Here is a 22802-nt window from a genome sequence, read left to right as displayed (position 1 = left end):
CCTAATAGACCCTTGCTAAATCCGTCACCATAGAATAAGACCTTAAGATAAGGTTAAAAAAGCTAGGAAAATATCATTCTAGTTAGAATAATATCGTAATAATTGCATAAATACAGAGAAATAAGAAAAATAATTACTTAGAAACTAAGATAAGATAGATGCCCTTACATTCGAACAGTGATTTAGCAAAAACATCTTAAGCGAAGCAATACTATGAAAGGGATCCAAGCCTTTTTCAAGATTCAACCCCAGAGAGATCAGGTCACTTAATTCTTGTCCATTCACTCGTGTCGGTCACTTCAATATAATAGCAGTTATTTTTTCTTATGCCCCTAAAAGGGCCAAGGTAAGAATTCAATATATATAAAAGATTGGTCAGGATTTAAGCAGAAAGTAGCAGACAGCCTTGTTTCTTTTTTTTACTCCATGAGTGAATAAATCCGTTCAGGCAAAAATTACTTTCACCATGACAAATGTTTTTGCAAAATTTCTAAAATATCCTCCAAGGTTATCGAGAAAAGTGCAAACACACCAACAGACGAACGATTTGGGGGCAATTTTACCCCTATAATGGCCCTTAGGGGCGTAACCAGAGTTATCCCAGAAAATCCATTCTGGCAAAAATTTTACTTTCACCATGATTAATGTTTATACAAAATTTTAAAAATTCAAGATGTGGTTATTGAGAAAAGTGTAAACAAATGCACAGGAGTGAATTACTAGGTCCAATCTTGCATTTATCGGGGGACCAATAATATATTAAATATTTCTTTAGTCCGTATGACGGTCTTAAAGAAATCTTTTTTATATCGCGTTTCCCGGGTGTTTGGAGGTGTGTGTTGAGCAAAAAAAAAAAAAAAAAAAGTGATAGTAGGCAGGTAGGCTCAAACCTGTACCGCGAAGGAGGAAATTTTTTTTTTTTTTTTTTTTTACACAGTGATCATCGCTTATCAAGGCCCGGAAGCCACTGAGGGATAAGGGTTATTGCAAGTACATTACGTTAGTGTGAAGATTTGATGAAGTGTTTACTTAAGGGGCAGTTCATTAGGAATTTGTTAACATTGGACTTGAAGACATCCAAGTTGTAGTCTGGTGGGAAGCAGGCAGACGGAACAGAGTTCCACAGGTGTGCAGTAATAAGAAAGAAGCCTTTTTCATGGAATCCGCGTTTTGATTTAGGCACAGATATAGAGTGGGGAAAATTTTTCACAGTGGATTCAGCTAGACGGGTGTTTTTCGTGAAAGATTGGCGAGGGGGGACCAGAGATTGAAGTTCAGATGAGCACCTGCCATGGAAATAACGATAAAACAAGGATAGGCTTGCAACGTCTCTTCTGTGGGAGAGAGGTTGCAGGGTAGAGAAAAGGGCATCCCCCACTAAGCCACAAAGTCTATTTTGTACTCTGTCAAGGCAGGATAGATTGTTTTTAGCAGCTCCTGCCCAGATATGGCAAAAGTATTCCATCCTTGGACCTACTTGGCTTTTATATAGATAGAGAATTGCATTGGTAGTGAGATATCTTCTGGAGCGGTAGAAGGATCCCACCATTTTTACAGCGACCATGGCAACAGACTTGATGTACGTGTTCCATTTCAGATCAGGAGTAAAGGTCAAGCCCAGAAGCTTGTCAAAACACGGGGCCTCACCCAGACGAGAGCCATCCATCACAATTGATGCCAGATGGGGATCAGAGCATTGATGATGTAAGGATAGGAGTTTGGTTTTGGACGCATTAAAGGTAACCAGCCACATCTTCCCCCACTGAACCACGCGCTCGAGATCAGAGGAGAGAGAATCAGAGAGAACTTTGTCATTTACAGCCTTTGATGTGTTGCCGTAGATGGTCGTGTCATCAGCATAGATGTCAACGAATAACGTGCAAAAAAAACTGACGTCTTTGCTGTTGCGTCCATTGCCAAATCAGAAGTGGCGAATATTTAAAATAGGCTAGTCAATCGAAAACAGGGGATGACTTTCGAAAATAGTGGTGAAAAAAGCGACTCCTCGCTGTAGAAAGTGGCCAATTGAGGGTGAAGGAATTAATGTTTTTAGCCAACTTTTCGATATTTGTTGTCCGAAGTTTCAAAACAATATCAATTTCATGAAAATCCGTCGCCTCTGTCAAAAGTTTTAGGCAGACATACAAACATACATACATCTAAACAGACAGGTGAGATTTATATTATAAACTAGGGGTAGGGATGGGGGGGGGGTAATCAAAACATAAGAATAAGCGAAGTAAATATTTTAAAATATTAAATAAAAATTAAATCTATATATATATAAAAGCGAAAATCTATGCATGTATGTATGTATGTGTGTAGGTTTGTGTGCCTGCTAAAAACTTTTGACAGACACAGCGAAAATTTACAAAATTGGTACCATATTGAAGCCCCATCCTTCACTCGAAAAATTGGCCAAAAACGTTCATTTTTTCATCCCGAAATCGACAATTTTTGACAGGGGAAGAGGTCAACAAAAACGGTCTTCTCGTGGCAACGACCGGTTCTACGCATGCGGCAGATGACGTCATGACCTGATTTACTTTAAATAGTTGAAAAACTGAACAAATTTCATGTACGTCGCGTTAGCTCAGTCGATTAGCACGTTGGTTCATTATTTAAATGTTTTGGGTTCGAATCGTGATGCGAGATGTCTTTTTTTTTTTTTTTTCTTCAATTTTTTAAATTTAAATATTGAACCAGTGTTATTTAAGCCATTTTTCACGTAACGTTCTTTTTCTGTCTTTTTTTTGTTTTTTTTTAACTTCGCTTATCCACCCCCCGACCACGCACCTAGGTACCCACCGATTTTTTAAATTTTAACATCGAAACAGGCTTATTTAAGCCATTTTTCATGTGTTCATTTTTCTGTTTTCATCGTTCGTTTGCCTTATGTTAGCTTTTTTTTGTTTTTTTTCTTCAATGTTTTGATTACCCCCCGCCCACGCTTAATTAAAACACTTTCTTTTTTACTTTGCTTATAACAAACAAACCTACGTCGTCATCGTCGTCGTCACGCTCGACGACTTCCGGGCGCGCATCTGTCAATTTGGTTCTTACTTAAATAAATTCAAACATCTTTCACTAATTCATTCTGGCTGGCCGATTTTATTTTCAAACTTTGTCTCAGGGCTTCGGGTTCGATCCTAGCCACCCCCCAACCCCCGATTTCTTTTTTATTTAACACCACACACACCTACAAACACCCGGGCAATGCCGGGTATTCCCACTAGTATTATATAAAAAAAGTTAAAACTTAAAAAAAAAAAAATCGAGAAAAAAAAAAAAAGAGGGGGTGAAGGAATTAACGTTTTTGGCCAATTTTTCTGTATTTGTCGGGCGAAGGATTGGGCTTTAAAATGATACCAATCTCGTGAAAATCCGTGAACCGTGCCGAAAGTTTTTAGCAGATATACAAACACACACACATTTTCACTTTTATTTATATATATATATATATATATATATATATATATATATAGAGAGAGAGAGAGAGAGAGGGAGAGAGAGACTAGCAGGGCTACCCGGCGTTGCTCGGGATAGTATAAAAAATGAGAAAATTGAATTTGGTTTTGTAATATATTTGTTATTCTTATGAGAGAGGAATTTTGTATGTTTATGTATCATTTGTTATTTCGAACAAAAGAATATTTTTTGTATATATAGATGTGTCTGGTGTCGCTGTCATGTCTACCTTTCTTTTGTATTTTATTTGTATTTTTATGTTTATAAAATATCTTTTTTTGTACATTTTGTATTGCATTTATGTTGTTTGTGTATTTATTTTTACTGTAGTTTTCACAGCTGCATATGTACATGAATAAAATTATTCTAAAGCAAAATTCAAGCAGTTGCTAGTTCTCTCACGCATATCAGGAGGCTAAAGAACCACAGACAAGTTAGTTTAGAAGTCATGCCATAACGTAAAATGGATGCTCAAACAATGATGAGAGATTATCTTAGAGATTAAGCATTAAGTGCCTAAAAAAGATAATATGCATTTTTTTTTTTAATTATAAACAATACCTAAATAAATCACCGGCTCTTTTGTTTAATGGAGTGGTTGATCAGATCCATCTCGTAGTAGAAATTTTCATAAAATCCTGATGAACAACTTTGAAGCCTAAACAAGTTTTCTGTTAGGAAAAAAAAAAAAAAAATCCAAATTACGCCCCCCCCCCTTCCTTTCTAAAAGAAGATAACAACCAATAAAAGAATTGATGATCAGAAAGTTATTTTGCCTTCAGTAACATACGATCGCCTTTTTTAATAAAGTGTAACATTAACCAACACTGCCATGATTGGATTCTTGCAGCCTAAGGTGAAAAAAAAATAAATCAGCTCCGTTTTTTTTTTTGTTTTCAGGGTCGAACATTTCAAATCAAAATCACTCAAGTGGAAATCAAAGAAATTATCTTCCGCCATTTTGTTTGGTGGTTGAAATTGAAGTTTCACACTGTAAATTCAGAAATCTATCTTTCTATAAAAGTGAACGTGTCTGTATGTGTGTGTGTGTATTTCCCTACGCAATAACTGTCAACTTTTAGTCTACAGACTTGAAATTTGAAATACAAGATACTGAAATTTGGCTGTTAAGGGGTCAAAGTTCAACAATTTGAACTTTGAGAACTCTACCAAACTCCTCCGACAATTTTGGGTCTAAACACTTGAAATTTTAGATATAGGTTCCTTGGACATGGATCTAACTTAATAACTTGATTTGAGCCTAAAACAAATATTAAGGGGTCATAATAGGGGTCAGAGTTTAAAAAATTGGCCGTAATTTTTTTTGTGTTTTTTTTTTTTTTTGCTCAACATACACCTCCAAACACCTGGGCAACACCGGGCTGAAATGCTAGTCCAACCTAAAAACGGATGATCATATGCAGATCATTTTTTGCAGTATCATTCAACCAATAAAAAGAGAATGTACAGGGGAGGAAGAGCCTGTACTATCAAATGCAAATCAAATCCTGCGTTTGAACAAGTGCATTTGATGCACGGAACAGAATAGACATAGGTTGCGACAACAGTATTGATCCTCAGCGAAAAACCTAATGTTGTATTGCCCAAAATTTTATGTACGTGTTGCCATCACCATCTTTAATAGAAATTTTGATTCTTATTAAAAATGACCAGGATTTTCTTAGCCGCAAATTTGTTCTAAGGCTTATTTTGTATCAAACTTCCTTTCCTTTCTAAATCAATAGGAAATGTGCTCCACACGAACATTCGATATATGTATAATATTTAAAGGGAAGGAGGGGTGACCGTTGTCATTCACCTCTTCATCTTCACAAGACCTTGTTTTATCCTATCTATCTCTCACTCTGCATACATATATATATATATATATATATATATATATATATATATATATATATATATAGATATAGATACTAGCAAAAGTACCGGTCGTTGACTGGGTTCAAAAACAGCCTACAGAAAATGGACTCTGATTTCTGAAAGTATGATAGGTTATGAAAAGGAAGGCTTGTAAAGAGATAGTTTCAAATTTGGGGGTATCGAAACCCAAGCAAAATATGATGAAAGTAAAAATAAAATAGATAAACCCCATAATTTATTATAATATACCTGTTCACACTGAAACATTTATCACAATATTCTGTCAATCTATATTAAAAAAACCTTGTTAAACTTTGTGACATATTTCGATTCTATGGAGGTCAGGCGCGAACAAACACCCCATAATTTTATTATATCATATTTCTTCAAACTGAAACATAATTATCAAAGTATACTTACGCAGATAGATATGAAAAGTCTTTATTAAAGTTTGTGCCTATTTCCATTCTGTGGAGGCCAGGCGTGAACACAGACCCCACAATTTTATTATACCATCCCTATTTAAGTTAAAACATACTTATCAAAGTATTATTATGTATATCTACATTTGTAAACCTTTTTTTTTTTTTTTTTTTTTTAATTTTTAAATTTTTTTATTTCCATACTTTGTGGACCAGGCACAAACGCAGACCCCACAATTTTAATGAACCACCGTTCTGCTAGATCAAACATACCCATTCCTGTGTCTCGATACATCTTCTATCATTATATGTAATCAGTTTTTTTAAAAATAGTCAACCATATAAGAGCCTATTCGTGACCAGACGCACACACACACACACACACACACATACAGCTTTATATTATAGATATATATATATATATATATATATATATATATATATATATATGATTTTCAGAATGTGAGAGATTGTGTCATGGCTCTTGTGGGCTGCGACGTTGTTTGGCTATGGAATTTATTATATATATATATATATATTTTTTTTTTTTTTCAGAGGAGAAACAATCAATGAATTTAACGAGGTTCATACAAGAGTACTCAATACCGAAGTAGAGTAAGGTATATATATATATATATATATATATATATATATATATATATATATATATATATATATATATATTAGTATGTTTCGGTCAGCCAGTTACAAGTAACTAGATACCATAACATAGACTCTACTTTGGTATAAGTAGCATTGCCTGAAGAGGTTTCTAGTTACTTGCAATTGACTGACCGAAACATGCTCATGAATGTGTAGTGACATATAAATGCTTATGTAAAACAAATAAAAAGTATAAAGATGATATAGATGTTACTTTTGAAACGCCCTTTGTGTGTACGTGTGTACATACATAAGAGGCGTTCCAAAAGTAATGCTTCCTATTTTTTTTTTATTATTCTGTTTGTATGGATCAGAGGAAATTGCATTGTTATGATTACTGAATTTATGAATTCATGACTTGAAAGTTTCACTTCTGTTGCAGATATTGACAGTGTGGGACTCTAAGAAAGCAATCCCTGTCGTGAAAGTGCGTCAGAAGCAGAGATGCGTCAGTAAATTCCTGATAATAGTGCACCGAGAGTGGTGGTGATTATGTAGAAAAATAAATCCTGGAGTACAAAAGATCGCTTTTTTTTAATAGTGCCACTGTTGTCTTCGTAGCTTTTCAACATTTTTAGTTTAAAAAAAAAATGGGAAGCTTTGCACCATGAATATCTGCAACAGAGAGATGAAACTTTCAGCTCATGAATGCATAAGTTCAATCATCATAACGCAATTTGCAATCTCCTTTGATCCATCCGGGCAGAATAAAAAATAGGAGGCATTACCTTAGGAACACCCCCTCGCACATAAATAAAAAAAATTTTTAAAAATACAGGTAAAACGAAAATGGAAATAAAAATAGTCCCAGACAACACCGGTTAAATACAGCTACAAGATAAAATAGAGAAAAAAAAAATGAGGGTGGGGGTAAACAAGTAGCAACAGAAATAATTTTTTTCAATTACTATCACTAACGTCTTGAAAAACTAAACAAAACCTGCTGATTGTTCTTTTAACATGAAACCCAATGTTATGTTCAGACCCGTAGAGTGGACTATGATTAAGAACTCGCTCGTCTTTTTAATCATAGCATTGAACACGTTGAAAATAACGTTTTGAATGGAGACCAATTCATTGGTTTTCTTAAAATAGAAACGATTTTCTATTCATAGTTAATCATATAAAAATTACGTATTTAAACAAAAAAAATTAAATGTACCACCAAATTTGGTTATGTTGAATTGTATATATAACGTAGTACAATTAGTATATTAATACTTACACACAACCATGTTCGAAAAATACAAAATCAGAAATGACAAATACATGATTATATACCCACAAGCACTTATAGCAAGTAAAACCACATAAAAACGTTTATATTTTCTTATTTTATTTGTTTATTTTTTTTTTCATTATCGGAACAAATTGGAACGAGACACTGCTTGCTTTTATGAAATTGCAGAATGTAAATAAATCACTGTATTTAGCCTGACGAATTCCTTTACTGAATTGAAGCAAATACTTTTGCGTAGCTCACTTGTCACATGTATGTTTTCTAATACGCAGCTAGACACATGTGTTGAAGATTGTTGAAGTAAATACCGAAACAATAATTATCTATTCAATATATTATGGTAGAATATAAATTTTATTAAATACGGCACATTACAACGACAGATACTTAAACGTATCGCGTTGAAATGAAACCATTTATATTTGCTTTTGTAGAACCTACGATCGACCACCTTTTTTTTTTTTTTTTGTAAACTTATATTATGTACGCACACGATAATTATGGTAAGAATTCAACGTGATGGATGGAAATGAAAAAAAAAATAGACAATTTTTATACATCTTCAACATTTCGTCTTTATTTCAAGATGATTGATTTGAAAAAGATACATAGCATATATATATATATATATATATATATATATATATATATATATATATATATATATATATACACACACATAAATATCAAACCTTAATGATCCATTCATTCTTACTATTTATATATATATATATATTTCAATAATAAATGATAAAATGTACTTACAAAATCTTTCAAAATTAACCAAGTACATTTTATAATCATCTATTATTGAGAAAGTTCTAGTTGAAAGAATATTGTTCTTTATTTATCCACGACCTGATGTTTTAATTCGGTTATGTTCCGAATCTGAGGTCTTTTCCCCCTTGTTTGCACGAATATATATTTATACAAACAGGAAAAAAATATAAACAAACTTGAATACATATATTGGACTCTCTCCCTCTCTCTCGTCGATTTCGACGTATGAGGTGTCAACAACTTGTTAAACCATGCTGATGAGCCGTAAGTTAACGAAACACCTGCCCGTGGATAATGATATTTTATAAATACACACAAACTTGAACACAGATATAAAGTATAAAAGCAACAGTTAAAAAAAAAAAAAAAAAAAAAAAAAAAAAAAAAAATTGGAAAATTACACTAAAAGATTAATAATAATAATAATAATAATAATAATAATATATATATATATATATATATATATATATATATATATATATATATATATATATATATATACACACACACACACACACGTTATTTTGTTAATCCAGTAGTGTTGAATGGGATATTCATCTGATTTTCACAACGATCATCGCAGGAAAAAAAAAAGATTCACGTTTTAAATGCATAAATATAAGAAAAGATGACAACAATGACATAACGATGAGCAAACGATGCGAATGTTGATAAAAAAAAAAAAAAAAACGAATTGCATAGCATTATAAACGGATCGTACGACGACGTAAGAGCGTCGAGAATGGCCAGGCAGGCACCTACCGTTTGTAACAGTAATTCCTACCAATAAAGAATGACGCCAGGTACTTCCCCCAAATGGACAGCATAAGATTCCGGAGATTGAATCGGTCCATTATTCCGTGGTCAGGGAGGAGAACACACTTTCGGAGAGGGTGGCCAGCGAGGGATAACCGATATACTCAGACATTGTCCCATCAGCTTTACATGAAACGATGGAGGTCGTCCGACTGTCTAAGCTGGTTATTACACGGAGCGAGGGGTTGGGGGCAGGTGAGAGTACAATAATTTTTTTTATTTTTTTATTTTAGGAAAAGAAGTACATCTCCCGCCTTCCCTAATAATAGCACTGCCAGCATCATTAAACTGACATGATCGTTATCATCAATGTATTTTGGGTGATCTGTGTGTGTGTGTGTGATTTTAGTCAGCATCCCTACTGTCAGCATCAATTTTAGCGTAATATCGATACTCGCACTGCTAGGTTACCAAGTCTACGTCTCAACGAACACACAAAATTAAAAAAAAAAAAAAATTTCAACTCTTCAATAATTTTTTTTTTTGTATTGTTGTAGATTAAAACTCCCAGTTAAATAACACCCCCACCCCACAAAAATAAGATATTTTCTGAAAAATGAGGAGGTGGGGGGGGGGCAAAGCTGTTTAGGTTTTAGAGTAGGGGATCAACTTTGTATATAAATAATCCATTTTTGGGCCATTCTAACGTGTTAGGACAGATAGTCATTGTTTTGTTTTTAGGCGATTATGTGCTACTCAGACTTTAGGTTAGTGATTATATTATATCAGTAAGAATGTGTGTGTGAGGACAATTCTCAACCTATATACTCATCGAATTTCTTATTTATAAACTTGAAATTTGGTATATAGGGTATTCAGACATGTGGAAAAGGGCTGCTAAGCGGTCAAAATTTAAAAACCGGTACATGGGGGGGGGATCATCAGATTTTTATCTGTTAACTGTTTTACAAATGCGCAAGCGTGAATGGGTCACGTGACAGATTCTTATGTTAACAAGAAGTAGGTTTGAAAACATTTTTTAAAGATAGTGTAAAACTGGCCCAATGGTTATCGTACTTGACTCACTGTCTTAAGGTTTTGGTTTCGATCTCAGCTCGAGCATATATTTTTTTTACTTACAAGAAGTGAACCGTTTAGAAAAACATAATACTCGCATCCACATGTCTCAGTTTCTGTATGAATTAAAATATAATATTCATGCCTATTTTATGACCGAGCAACGCCTGGTAGCCTGCTAGTATTATATACATTTATATACAAAATTGATTCCCCCCCCCCTATAAATTTAAAGAAATTGTTTTGGGGAGATTTCTTTTCCTCTTCATGCTGCCAAACCTTTCAAGATGTTCACACGTAATCGACTAAAAAAAATATCTCTTTCTTTGGGGGTGAGATTGTTCATCTATAAAATAAGTGCTTTACAATTTCTATCCAGCATCATGTAATATGTTAAACTAATTCTACTTACACAGCGTTGTTGCCTGGTAGAGAAACTTTTTTTCTCTCGCTTTTATTTATTTATTTATTATTTTTTTTTTTTTTTAATGAAATGTAGTTTGCTTGGAGCATTTTGTGGGTTATGTATTTAAGGAATTGTTAGAAAACTAGCACACTGTAAGGAATGAAAATTTGCGGTGTTGATTGGTTGGTTGGTTGGTTGTTTTTGTTTTACGGCATATCAACCTTTTTCGGGTTATTTAATGCCGAATCTAGTTATTTTGAGGAACGATTTTAATGGAGTGTATATATATATATATATATATATATATATATATATATATATATATATATATATATATATATATATATATATATTTTAAGTCAGATTCTATTTAACCCATAGTTGGGACCCTAACAAGTACTACCACTCCGGGTCAGAGTGGACCTGGGAGCAATGGCAATTAAAGGGTGGCTCCACACTCCCCAAGGCCCGCAAGGTGGGGCCTCACCATCGGATATAGTTTTAGGTCATATCCATGACCTTGCGGTGTTGAAGAAGGAAGACAAAAACAAGTGATATTTTATATATATATATATATATATATACTCGGGTTTTTTTATATTCAAAAGTAATGGACTAATGAATTCAACGAGGTTGTTAGATAGTGCTCAATAAAAAGAGCTGATAATACTTGTTTATTGTTATATAAACATGCTCACATCCCGCTGCTACAAATAGCCACTTGTTTCAATCAAACAACAGATATCATCAGGCAGCGACTTGACTATTCAAAAGTTCAATGAATAATCTATATACAAACATATACACACACACTAGCGAGGTGACCCGACGTTACCCGGGATTGAATGATGATCAACGAATGTTTCACACTCCCATATTTTTATTGTTATCGAAATCGATGAAATTGCCCATTTTTCAATAAAATGATTGCCTGCTCTAGTTAGGGACCCATCGCAGTGCACCGGGAAGAAGCTCACATATCTCTCGCAATGACTTTGTTCACAATTGATTGTAGTCTACATCGCACTATAGAGAATCTACTGCTGATTTAATGAAATTATTTTTATATATAATGGCTTGAATTGAAGTTTAAAATGAAAAAGTCAAATACCATGCTCAAATTGTGCTCTAAACAAACATTTTAAACACACCGTCATATTAGAACTTACTGTTGATTTCATATGTCTGACCTTTCGGCTTATGTGGTAATAAAATTTCTCATATGCGCTTGTGATGTTAGGCCGTGTAAGGTGTTAACTTTGGTCAAAATCGCTTGTCCCTTCTTTTATTGGACTTTTTGGATTATCAATACATATCGAAGCCACGCACAAAGTACCTACATGTGAAATTTCATAAAAATCGGCCCAGCCGTTTTCAAGTTCATAGGGAACAAACTCACAAAGTTCCTTTTATATAATAGTAGATACTTGAATGGATCCAAGAAATGAATTTTTTAAATCAAGATAATAAAAAGCTCAACATGTATGGTGGGGCTTAAAGTATATAAAAGAAATATACAATACAAAAACACATACTGGTGTATATAAATTTATCTTTTTTGCGTGTGTGTGTGTGTGTTTTTTTTTTTGCTGTTTTTTACAAAGGAGTCACCACTTATCAAGGCCCTGAGCCCACTCAAGGATAAGGGTTAATGAAGGTACGGTGTCAAAGGGAACATGTCGTAGTAATCGTTAGTAGTGGAAATTTGGTAATTGGATTATTTAAGGGGATGGATCATCAAGAAATTTGTTTACACTGGACTTGAAGGCAACCATATTGTAGTCAATTGGTTGGTTGGTTGGTTGGTTGGTTTTTGTTTTATGGCATATCAACCCTTTTCAGGTTATTTAATGCCGAATCCAAAGATTTTGAAGAAAATTTTTTTTAATAGAATATATTTGTTTTTTTCATGTCGGTTTCTATTTAACCCATAGTTGGGACCCTAACAGGTACTACCACTCCGAGTCAGAGTGGACCTGGGAGCAATGGTAATTAAAGGGTGGCTCCACACTCCCCAAAGCCCACAAGCTGGGGCCTCACTACTGGATATAGTTTAAAGGTCATATCCAGGACCCCCATTGAGGGACTTTTACCCTCTGCAGGGGGGCAGTCGGCGTATTCTAATGCCCCACCGACAGAGCCATAGTCAATTGGAAAGCAGGAAAACGGAACAAAGTTCCACAGGTATGCAGTTCTAAAAAAAAAACTTTGTTCATGGAATCTGCGTTTAGGTTTAGGCACAGATAAAGAGTGGGGGAAATTATTGATAGCGATTTCAGTAGATGAGTGTTTCTCATGAAAGTCAAGCAAGAGGGGGCCGTAGATTAGAGCTCAGACGAGCACTTACCATGAAAATATGAAAATAACGATAAAGCAGAGACAGGCTCACAATGTCTCTTCTGTGGGGAAAGAGGTTGCAGAGAAGAGAAAAGGGCAGTTCAATAAGGAATTTTTATAGATGGGATAAGGAGTTATGAATGCTCTTCATACCTATGAAGTGTTTATATATATGTCATATATGGCGAGCTCTCCATTGGGCGTCGTGACAGAGGGGCACCGAAGAAAAGATAAAGACTCTCTGAAGAAGTACCTCGGTGACTGCCACATTGACCACCTCCAGTGGTCTGCTCTCACTGCTAACCATGATACCTGGCGACATACTGTCCACCAGGCTGTCACCTCCTTTGAGATCTCACGCACAGAGAATCTGCGGGAGAAGCGCTACAGGAGGAAGATTCGGGAAACCTCAGCAGCCACACCTGACATGACTTGACTGCAGCTGCAGCAACCAAACCTGGTTGTCCCGCATCAGACTCGTCAGCCACAAGCGTGCCTGCAGTCGACATGGACAACCCTTTTCATAGAATCTTTGTTTGCGAAGTACAGGCAAGAAGAATATATATATATATATATATATATATATGAATAATTATTCATATAATTATCAAGCCCCTTTAAGAATATTTAAGGATGGGCACTGTCTGCAGAATTATAACTAAAGCAATTAACTTGCGTCTATGCAAGGTTCATGACTCGTACGAATACTTTAGATTGTTATTGTACTTGCCCAAATTCAGTGTTTAATAGTTCTTAATTCCCTTCATTCTCGTGGCAATTGTTTGGTGGCTCTGAAGTAGAGGCTTGGCAAATGGAGCAAAAGGTGGCTTCATGGCTGGGTTCGAATCTCATGACCAGCAGGAATGGTTACCCTACACTGATGATTGCATAAGCATGAAACACTAGTGTCTGTAGATATAAAGGAATAATTATTTAATTATAATATATATATATATATATATATATATATATATATATATGTATAATTTTTTATCAATAAATCTTACTTGAAAAAAAAAAAAAAAATCGAACATCTACAGTGATTTACTGTGTGTAACAGCGTTTCTTTTAACCCTCCCCCTTTCAATACTAAATTAATTAAAAAAAAAAAAAAACACTTAATGAAACCAAGTTAACTTTTTAACCTAGTTTCAGTGTTGTTTTTTGAAACCACTACGAATGGATGAGGGAAGTAATTTTACTACTCACACCACATTAATATGGTTCCTGATGATACCAAGGTAATGGCTATTACAGTATTTATTTTTTCTACAATAACCAGTCCAAAGTCATACGGAATCCAATGATGTAAGATTTGTATGTGTATCTTGCATAGTTCTGACGTTTAGCCAACTTTTCTTCATACAAGAGACCGTTACCTGGAGACATGAACAACAAAATAGAGGAGTTGAGGAGTGCATATAACATCTCTACACTCCTTCCCCGTTCTTCTCCCCAGTCAAGAAAGATTTCTCCTCTTCGAAGGACAGAATAACTACTATACTTTAAATTATTTGCACAAAAAAAAAATATAACATTATAAACAAATTAGACACGAGGCCATTCGAAACTGGGGGAAAATAAATATCGTTGGTCATCCTTTGTCACGATTACTAAAAAATGTCTATCCTACTCTTAGCTCGAATCATCAATCTCCATAATACCACATTTACTCCACGGACCGTCCTACTTAAATTTCCCAAATCGTTTTTTTTATTATTTTATTAACAATAAACAACGTTTATATACAATATTTTATTAGTGTAAAGTGGAAAAAAAAACAAAGAATAAAAAATTTGGTTAGTAAGGTTCTCCCAACCCTTTCTAAGTAATAGACCACCCACTGTTTTCCGGTTTGTTTGGAATTGAAAACAAGCAGGCCAATCTCTAAGTGAGGGCGAGCTCTAAATAGGAAAGAAAAAAAAAATAGGGTGGGGGGAGTTTGGAGAGACCTCCTCCCCGACCAAGTTTGTTCATGGTGAGCCCCAAAAGAATGGATGTTATAAAAGGAACACCTGTCCATATTCTGCCGGGGGGGGGGGGTATCTGGTGTAGTTTCTGAATAATAGTTACACACACACACACACACACGGAGCTGTCGTTCAAATTATAGATTATCAACCGTCCAAGTGCGGATCACTGCTTTAAAATCTGCATGATTATTACCTTTTTATTTAAAAGTTTTTAGAAACGATCCATGAGAATAGTTCCAAAAGTAAAACCTCCTATTTTTTTAACTCTAAAAGTTAAAGAGCTACAAAAGCGGGAGTGGTACCATTAAAATGAGCGACTTTTTGCGCTCCAGAATTTATTTTTCTACATAGTCACCACCATTCTGTACTTATGTATGTTATGGGGACTTATTCAGAAGACGGACTGTGATATATATATATATATATATATATATTTTTTTATATAGGATTTTCAGATTAAATCAAGTTATGACATTATTTATTTATTAAAATGTTAGGTGAAAGTACAGATTAGTTAGAAAACCCCTTCCCCTTCCCATGAGTATCTACATACATTAGTGTGTGTGTGTGTGTGTATAAAATAATAGAGAACAGCAGTCTGACAACTACAAAACCACTATTTGCATGATTTGTATTGTAAGCACGCATGCACACACACACAACTGTAATGACCTATGCATTTAATGAAATTGACGCCGAGAAGATAATATGTCTCTTAGTAACGTCATATTTTAATTTTAGTAGCCATTCGTTTGTAAAGCAAAAAACTGGATTCCGGAATGATAATTTTCAGAGCTCAGCCAATCAGAATGGACGGATGGCAAAGGAACCTTTATTATTTATGAATCGGAAATTGAAAAAATTATGTTGTATCTATGTATGCATGAGCCAGTTATGGTTGGTGTAATCACAGAATCTGTGGAATGTGTAGAATTCATTCCGGTGACAACTGGTAGCAGTGGTAGGACTAAATATTTAGAGAGAAAAAGAACTTCTAATGATGTTGCAATTGTGATGGTGTTGCTCATAGGACGCAATATAGTATTTTATTATCATGACTCAATGTGTCTAAAATGGTGTTCAAAAACTACATAAGATAGTGGCACCTGTTGTTGCAAACCTACAATACTTTGATGCAGAGGGGAATTCCTGTGGCTAATTTATTAATATAGCGATAGGTTTATAGACAAGACAAAGCCATATATCGGTATATATATAAATTTATTTGCCAATAAGGAAAAAACATCAATTGAGAAAGGTGTTACATGCTCTTTATACCCAAGTATTTCGAAGTCTAATGCTTCTCATCAGAAGAGGGGTTAGGTTGCAAACAGTTCAATGCAACATCTAGCTAAGAGTATAATTGAGGAGATATTGAAATGGACAGGAGGTTTGCGGAGTGTCGGGGGTTGAACTAATGCTGGTGAATTCAAGTTGTATTGGGATCTTGAGGGAAATTTGGAATTATAAAGAATAGGAGATATGAGAAATAAGAAGGTAATATGGGGAGGAGATGGTGACTATATGGAGGAAAGAAACAAAAAGAGGGAGGCGCGTATTACAGAGTCGAAGACATTCAATGAGCAAAGGAGATAGATAAATATATATATATATATATATATATATATGCAATCCTTTCTGATTCATTCGGGCGGAATAAAAATAGGAGGCATTACTTTTGGGATCCCTCCTTCGCATATTGCCAAAAACCATCGTTATGTTGATAAAAAGAATTACATTTTGTCCATACAATTCTGACAAATGTTACTTGGAGAAAAAAAAAAAAAAAAAAAAAAAAAAAAAACACACATTTTCAGAGGAGGGAGTAGTTGGTTGTTGTTTTTTGTTTCGAATCTAGTGATTTTGAGGAACGATTTTTTAATGGAGTATATTTGTTTTTTTAAAGTCGGATTCTATTTAACCCATAGTTGGGACCCTAACAGGTACTACCACTCCAGGTCAGAGTGGACCTGGGAGCAATGACAATTAAAGGGTGGCTCCACACTCTCCAAAGCCCGCAAGCTGAGACCTCACCATCGGATATAGTTTTAGGTCATATCCAGGACCAGAGGAGGGAGTAATTTTAATAAAATGAACCTTGGATTTTATTAGCTATTAGTCCGGATACAGACACACACACACACATATATATATATATATATATATATATATATATATATATATATATATATATATAAATTCATTGTCTATTTATGAAAGTTAGGGGAGAGAGGCACAAGAAGGACTCTCAGTTTTCAAAACGGGCCAACAAGTGGATATAGATACTCAACCAACAGGGAAAATTCTCGAGGATGAAGAGCCGGGTAAAAAGGAAATGCCTAACAGATGAAGGAAATGGATATTGTTTATGTTGGAGGCAAAATTATTTGTTTAAGTGAAAAATAGTTAAGCATGGAAGAAAACTTATTGTTGCACTAAAGGGAGAGGCGGTGGGTGGGATGGATAGAAAAGATGAAGAATGTAATACAAGAAAGGCCGAGTGCATGCACATGTGCGGGAGAAGTAGAGGGAGAGGAGAAAATAGAGGGAAGGAGAAGGGACAGAGAAAAGAGGGAGGGGGACAGAGAAAAGAGGGAGGGGGACAGAGAAAAGAGGGAGAGAGAAAAGAAAGATGAGAAAATGCATGTAAGAGATAAGATAAAGAAGGGGGAGATGCAGGATAAAGAGAAAATGTTTCAGAGATGAAAGGAAGAAAGTGCGAAAATTGATGACAGATGAAGAAAAGAAAGTCAATGTTTTTCTTTCAAAAAACCTTTTTGGGTTCCAAATTTCCAAGAGTCGCCATGGAAAGGAGGATTTCAAGACATATCAATCGCTGATCATTTACTTCGCAGAATGACATGATGCTAGTGAATTTTGCTAATTTTTTTTTTTCATTGGAAATCCCTTCAGACAAGGCATGAAGCCACTTGATATAAGGAGCTTACAAATACATGCAAGTATATATATATATATATATATATATATAGAGTGTGCAAAAAAGATACTGAAATCTTTGTCAATTTACCATTAATGATTTTTTTTTTCTCTATTTCAGATATTTTGCAGATAATATTTTGGAACTTAATTATGGATAAATACAGCACTGAACAACGTATGCAAGTTGTAAAATTGTTTAACAAAATCAAGGGTAAATTGTTTTGACTCACAGAGCTTATCGACTTGACTAACTCCAACTTTTTCTTGTGGGGATATCTTAAAGAATGAGTTTATGTTAACAAACCTCAAACCCTGCAAGAACTGAAGGAAAACATCAGGAATGGAATAATAGAGTTTAATCGCAATCCAGAGATTCTGCAATCTGTCATGAATAATGTTTTGGAAAGAGCACAAATATGCGAAGCTGAAAATGGGCAACATTTAAAAGATATTTTTCATAAATAAAGATTGTTTGCAGTTTTTTAATTTCCCAATGTCTTAGTCAGATTGTGTTAAAATTATAGAAAGATATCAAACAAAGAATCTATTTGAGTTCAAAACACTTCAGTGACTTTTTGGACACCCTGGATTCCAACCCAGAAAACAGCAATTCTTCCCCTTTTGTCAGAAACACTGCTTATGGAATGTGAGGACTGGATGACAAAAACAAGGATTACAGTGGTTTATTTACCCAAAGCACAATACCTATTGTAAACTAATCATTTAACACAAGTTACTTTTTATTTTTTTTTAGAAGAAAGAAAGGTGAATTTATAAATTTACCAATGATATTCCATTGTCTGATTTGTATCGATTAAACCCACCAACGTCCTTCCCCGTCCCTGATTTGAATCTTTACAAGTTACAGCTTAGAAATTGATTTGATTGGTTGTTTGGGTTTCAATACGGTTATTTAATGACAAATCGGTTTATTTTGTTAAAAGTTTTCATGCTTCAAGTTCTTTATATCTTCTAATATTTATTCAAGATTTTTTTTTTTTTTTTTTTTTGGTTTTGTTTTTGTGCAGAGGAAATTGTTTTTGTTTTTGACTTTGCAGAACATGATTGAGTTATGCAAAGAGAAAGGAAAAAAAACTAACATCAACGTTTGGCGCATTTTAGATTAGGAAGGCAGTATCTTCGGACAGCCTGATCTCGCAGCATCAGAGTGTAGAAATTAAAAGTCAGGTTTTCTCAGATGAATTAATGAGAACCACAAGCCCGAAATATAAGTGTAAAAACATTAGTGTGTGGCGAAAAAAAAAAAAAGTAATTAAAATGATAATTATTAACAACTGGCCGTATTTATCAGCAGTATTTCCTAAACTTTGGTAAAATTTAACATTTTTATCATTTTATTTTGAAAGGGCGGGGAGGCATCTTGTATTTTAATATTTTTAACCTGTGATTTGTGATCACATGTACAGGTGTTTGCACTTGTTTCACAGAAGATGAAAATGTTTTTCATCGTTATGATAATCCTGCTTGCTTCAATTATAAACACTACTTGCATGATTGCTAGGCCTTTTATACGTATCGCCTTTTACTCGTTCCGATAATAATTTTTATATCATTAGCTAAAAAAATTGCATAATGGATTTTTTTTTCTTCTTTGTAGAGCATGGTGAATAAAGACCCAACATGGCAACAATGTGCAAGTTTATTTTTATTTTTTTTTTTATGAAGGGCAACATATGTTTCTCCTTTTTGTAATTACTCGTTTCATCTCTTTGACAATAATTACAACTAACCCGGATGTCAAGTTGAAAAAAGAAAAGCGATTAAACTTGACCTTTTAGTGCAATGGCAAAGCTGCACAGTCTGGGGAGGAGGAAGGGGAGGAGGAGGAGGAGTAGCATTTAACGGATTAGTTGAATGTTTTACAGCATACCAACTTTTCTGCACTATTTTATGCACAATAGTCATTTTGGTAAGAAAAGCATTTTTATATTTTTGTATTATTTGGATTGTTCTCATCTTGGTTGTTTTTTTTCCACAACGTATCGGCTGATGTAACCTCCAACCATCTTCAGGTGTGTTCACACAAAATGTTGTTGGTGAATGGTGAAAAATAACGCAGGGCTTTACATTGCGAGTGAAACAGTCGCATTTGCGAGTGATTTTTCAAATAGGCGACTAGAAATAATTTTTTCTTTTTTTTTTTTTTTTTACATAGGCATTACCACTTATCAAGGTCCAGAGACCATTCGAGGATAAGGGTTAAGAGTGTACAGTAGTCAATTGAACAATGTAGTAATTGTTAGTAATAGAAATTAGGTAAATTTGTTAACTTAAGTGGAACAGTGGCGATTGTATTTCTTTCATCGACAATCTTCCAAAGCTCACTACTGAATGAAAAATATCTTTTCAACTATTTTTTAAGCAAACAAAGTTAAATTATTTAAACAATAAAAGTTTAACAGAACAAAATGCTCTTTTTTTCTTTTAACAAAGGCGGTTTTAAAAAAATATCTGAAGAAATTAGAATGTTTACACCTTCAAGTATCAACATAAAATTTGTTGTATATTTAGAATTACACTTATTAAAAAAAAAACACACAGAAAAAGCTTTATGATGTATATACTCGTCACAGAACTAAGATGTCATATTCTAAAAATCATGTGGGTTTGGCTAGTAAACAAAAATATTTAGTTGTCAAAGGTCAACTAATGATACATTTGTCTGTAGAGTCCTGTATAACGCCAAGTCTATTTCATTGTTTTTAAAATCCGGGTCCATTCCGTTTTTTTGTTTTTTTGATATATATTTGTATATTTTGAGATGAGGCTTGATATTTATTTTTTGGATTGTTTGGACTATTATTCTCATCTTGGTCGTTTTGTGCACAACGTTTCAGCCAATGTTACCTCCCTTTTCTGTGTGTGTGTTTTTTAAGTTGTTATTCATGCTATAAATTTATGACTGTGCAGTTTTATATTAGATTAAGGACCAATTCCATCTAACTCATAGAATGGACAATGCCATTTTGGGTCAGAATTGACTCGAGAGCAATGTCAACTAAGGTTTGATTCCATCTAGATATTTTTATCGGAGTTGCTGGAAGGCCAATGCTACCAAGCGACAACAAAACACTCGCAGCAAATCTTCAAACAATTCAACTATTTTCAACGAAAGATTAAATATTCTTTTGCAAATGCACCGAATTCAAAGCAATGCATTCTTCATTTGAAAGCAACAATTATTAACAGGTGGCCTTTCCTGCCAGATTCCATTGTGACTCAAAGATTTAAAAGAAATAAATAAACCTCATCAAGATGTCAGACTTAAGCAATTGTGTGAGATTTTAAATAAGAATCGCAATAAATAAAAGACAAACAACCATTTCTCTTTTATTTACTATCATGATGATGATGATGATGTGGGTTACGATCTAGAGAAAGGGAGACTGAGCAATGCGCGTGTTTTAGATGCATCAAAAGGTTGAGAGGCTGAAGGGCTCTTATAAGGAAGAGATTCTCGGGCAAAATAATAAGGAACCATTGGAGCATAAAATAACGAGAAGGTCACAAAGGGAAGGCAAATATTTAAAAAAGAGGAGATGAGGGCGAGTGGCAAGAGGAGAGATGAGGGTGAATGGCAAGAGGAGAGATGAGGATGAATGGCAAGAGGAGAGATGAGGGTGAATGGCAAGGAGAGGTACACTGGAAGAGATAAAAGACAAAAATGAAAGAGAAAAGAGAGCAAAAAACGGAATGAAAGTGAAAGTAAAAACGACAAAATAATAAAAATTTCAAGTTAAAATAAACGTCAAAATATCGATCAAATTTATTGTAGGTATGACTAATAAATCAAATCTTTTTTTTTTTTTTTTTTTTAAGAATTCCAATTTTTTTTTTTTTTTTGCATCTGTTTTTCTATACGAGCAATAACTCAATTTCCTCACTCTCTATCCGTGCCTAAAACTAAACAAAAATTCCATGAGCAAAGTTTCTTTCCTAGAATTACCAGTCTTTAAAACACAATGCCACGATGCTGCTGCCCAACTAACTGTAACAGGGTCTTTTTAAGTCTAATGTAAACAAGTTCTTATTGAACCATTCTCTTAAATAATCAAATATTACCAAAATTCCACCATTATCAATCATCCTTGAATTGTCTCATGATCCACTTGATACTCATTAACTTTTATCCTCGAATTGTCTTTGAGCCTTGATAAGCAGTGACCTCCACCCCAAGAAAAAAAAAAAGGTCAAGGTTTCTTTTACTAAAATCCAGTCTAGAGTCAAATATTTTTCAGCCCAGCCCAAAAAATGAATAGTAATTTTCACATTAGATGGAGTGGAACAAAAAGATTAGAACCGCATTTTTTTTTTTTGTCTGCTCTCATAAAGGAACCCAGTATTGAGTCAAACTCTAATAGCACTTAAAGCTGATAAATCAAACAGCTTCTGACTAGTTATTGTTATTATATTGTAATTTATTTTAAAAATTACTTATTCAAGCCTAGAAGATTGTTTTATATAATAAAGATACTAGTACGCCCCCCCCCCCAACTATGGATAAGATTCCAGGTTCAAATCCTGGCAAGTTCATAGTTTTCACCATCATTTTATCCAACGTTTACTCATTATCTTTACCCTTAGTTAAGGTATTTTTGTTTTTTCAGTGATTTTGTTTTGTGCATATTGGAATTTCCCATACTCCGAGTTCACAAGGTAAGCGTTGATGGTAAGACGATGTTGAGTGTATTTGATTTTGTGTTTGACTCGGCACAGCCGCTAGTATAAGATAAAAAGATTAAAAATGATCACAGGAACAGGATGTTTTCCTCTTTGACATGAGAAATGGAATTTTTTTTTTTTTTTTTATAAGCATCAATATATATTTCCCCAAAGCC

The 22802-nt window shown here is 34.2% G+C and overlaps 1 protein-coding gene across 6 annotated transcripts in view; it reads right to left on the bottom strand.

Annotated features, from left to right (window-relative positions):
• Positions 1-22802, bottom strand: part of LOC145297806 (uncharacterized) — a 411153-nt gene that overhangs the window by 273526 nt on the left and 114825 nt on the right. Inside the window, exon 1 of one of the 6 annotated variants that reach the window (XM_080144113.1) lies at positions 9217-9597. The exons of 4 other annotated variants lie outside the window; for them this stretch is intronic. In XM_080144113.1, coding sequence (XP_080000239.1) covers positions 9217-9308 — 92 coding nt within the window. In that variant the 5' untranslated portion in view covers positions 9309-9597. Of the gene's footprint in view, positions 1-9216; positions 9598-22802 lie in introns of those variants that run through there. One more of the 6 variants, XM_080144112.1, reaches the window with a different exon arrangement.

This window comes from Euprymna scolopes, chromosome 18 (genome assembly GCF_053919585.1).
Source record: "Euprymna scolopes isolate OS-2025 chromosome 18, ASM5391958v1, whole genome shotgun sequence".
Classification (NCBI taxonomy): Eukaryota; Metazoa; Mollusca; class Cephalopoda; order Sepiida; family Sepiolidae; genus Euprymna; species Euprymna scolopes.
The sequence above is the reverse complement of the archived record's forward strand: the minus strand, read 5'-3'. Positions and strand labels throughout refer to the sequence as shown.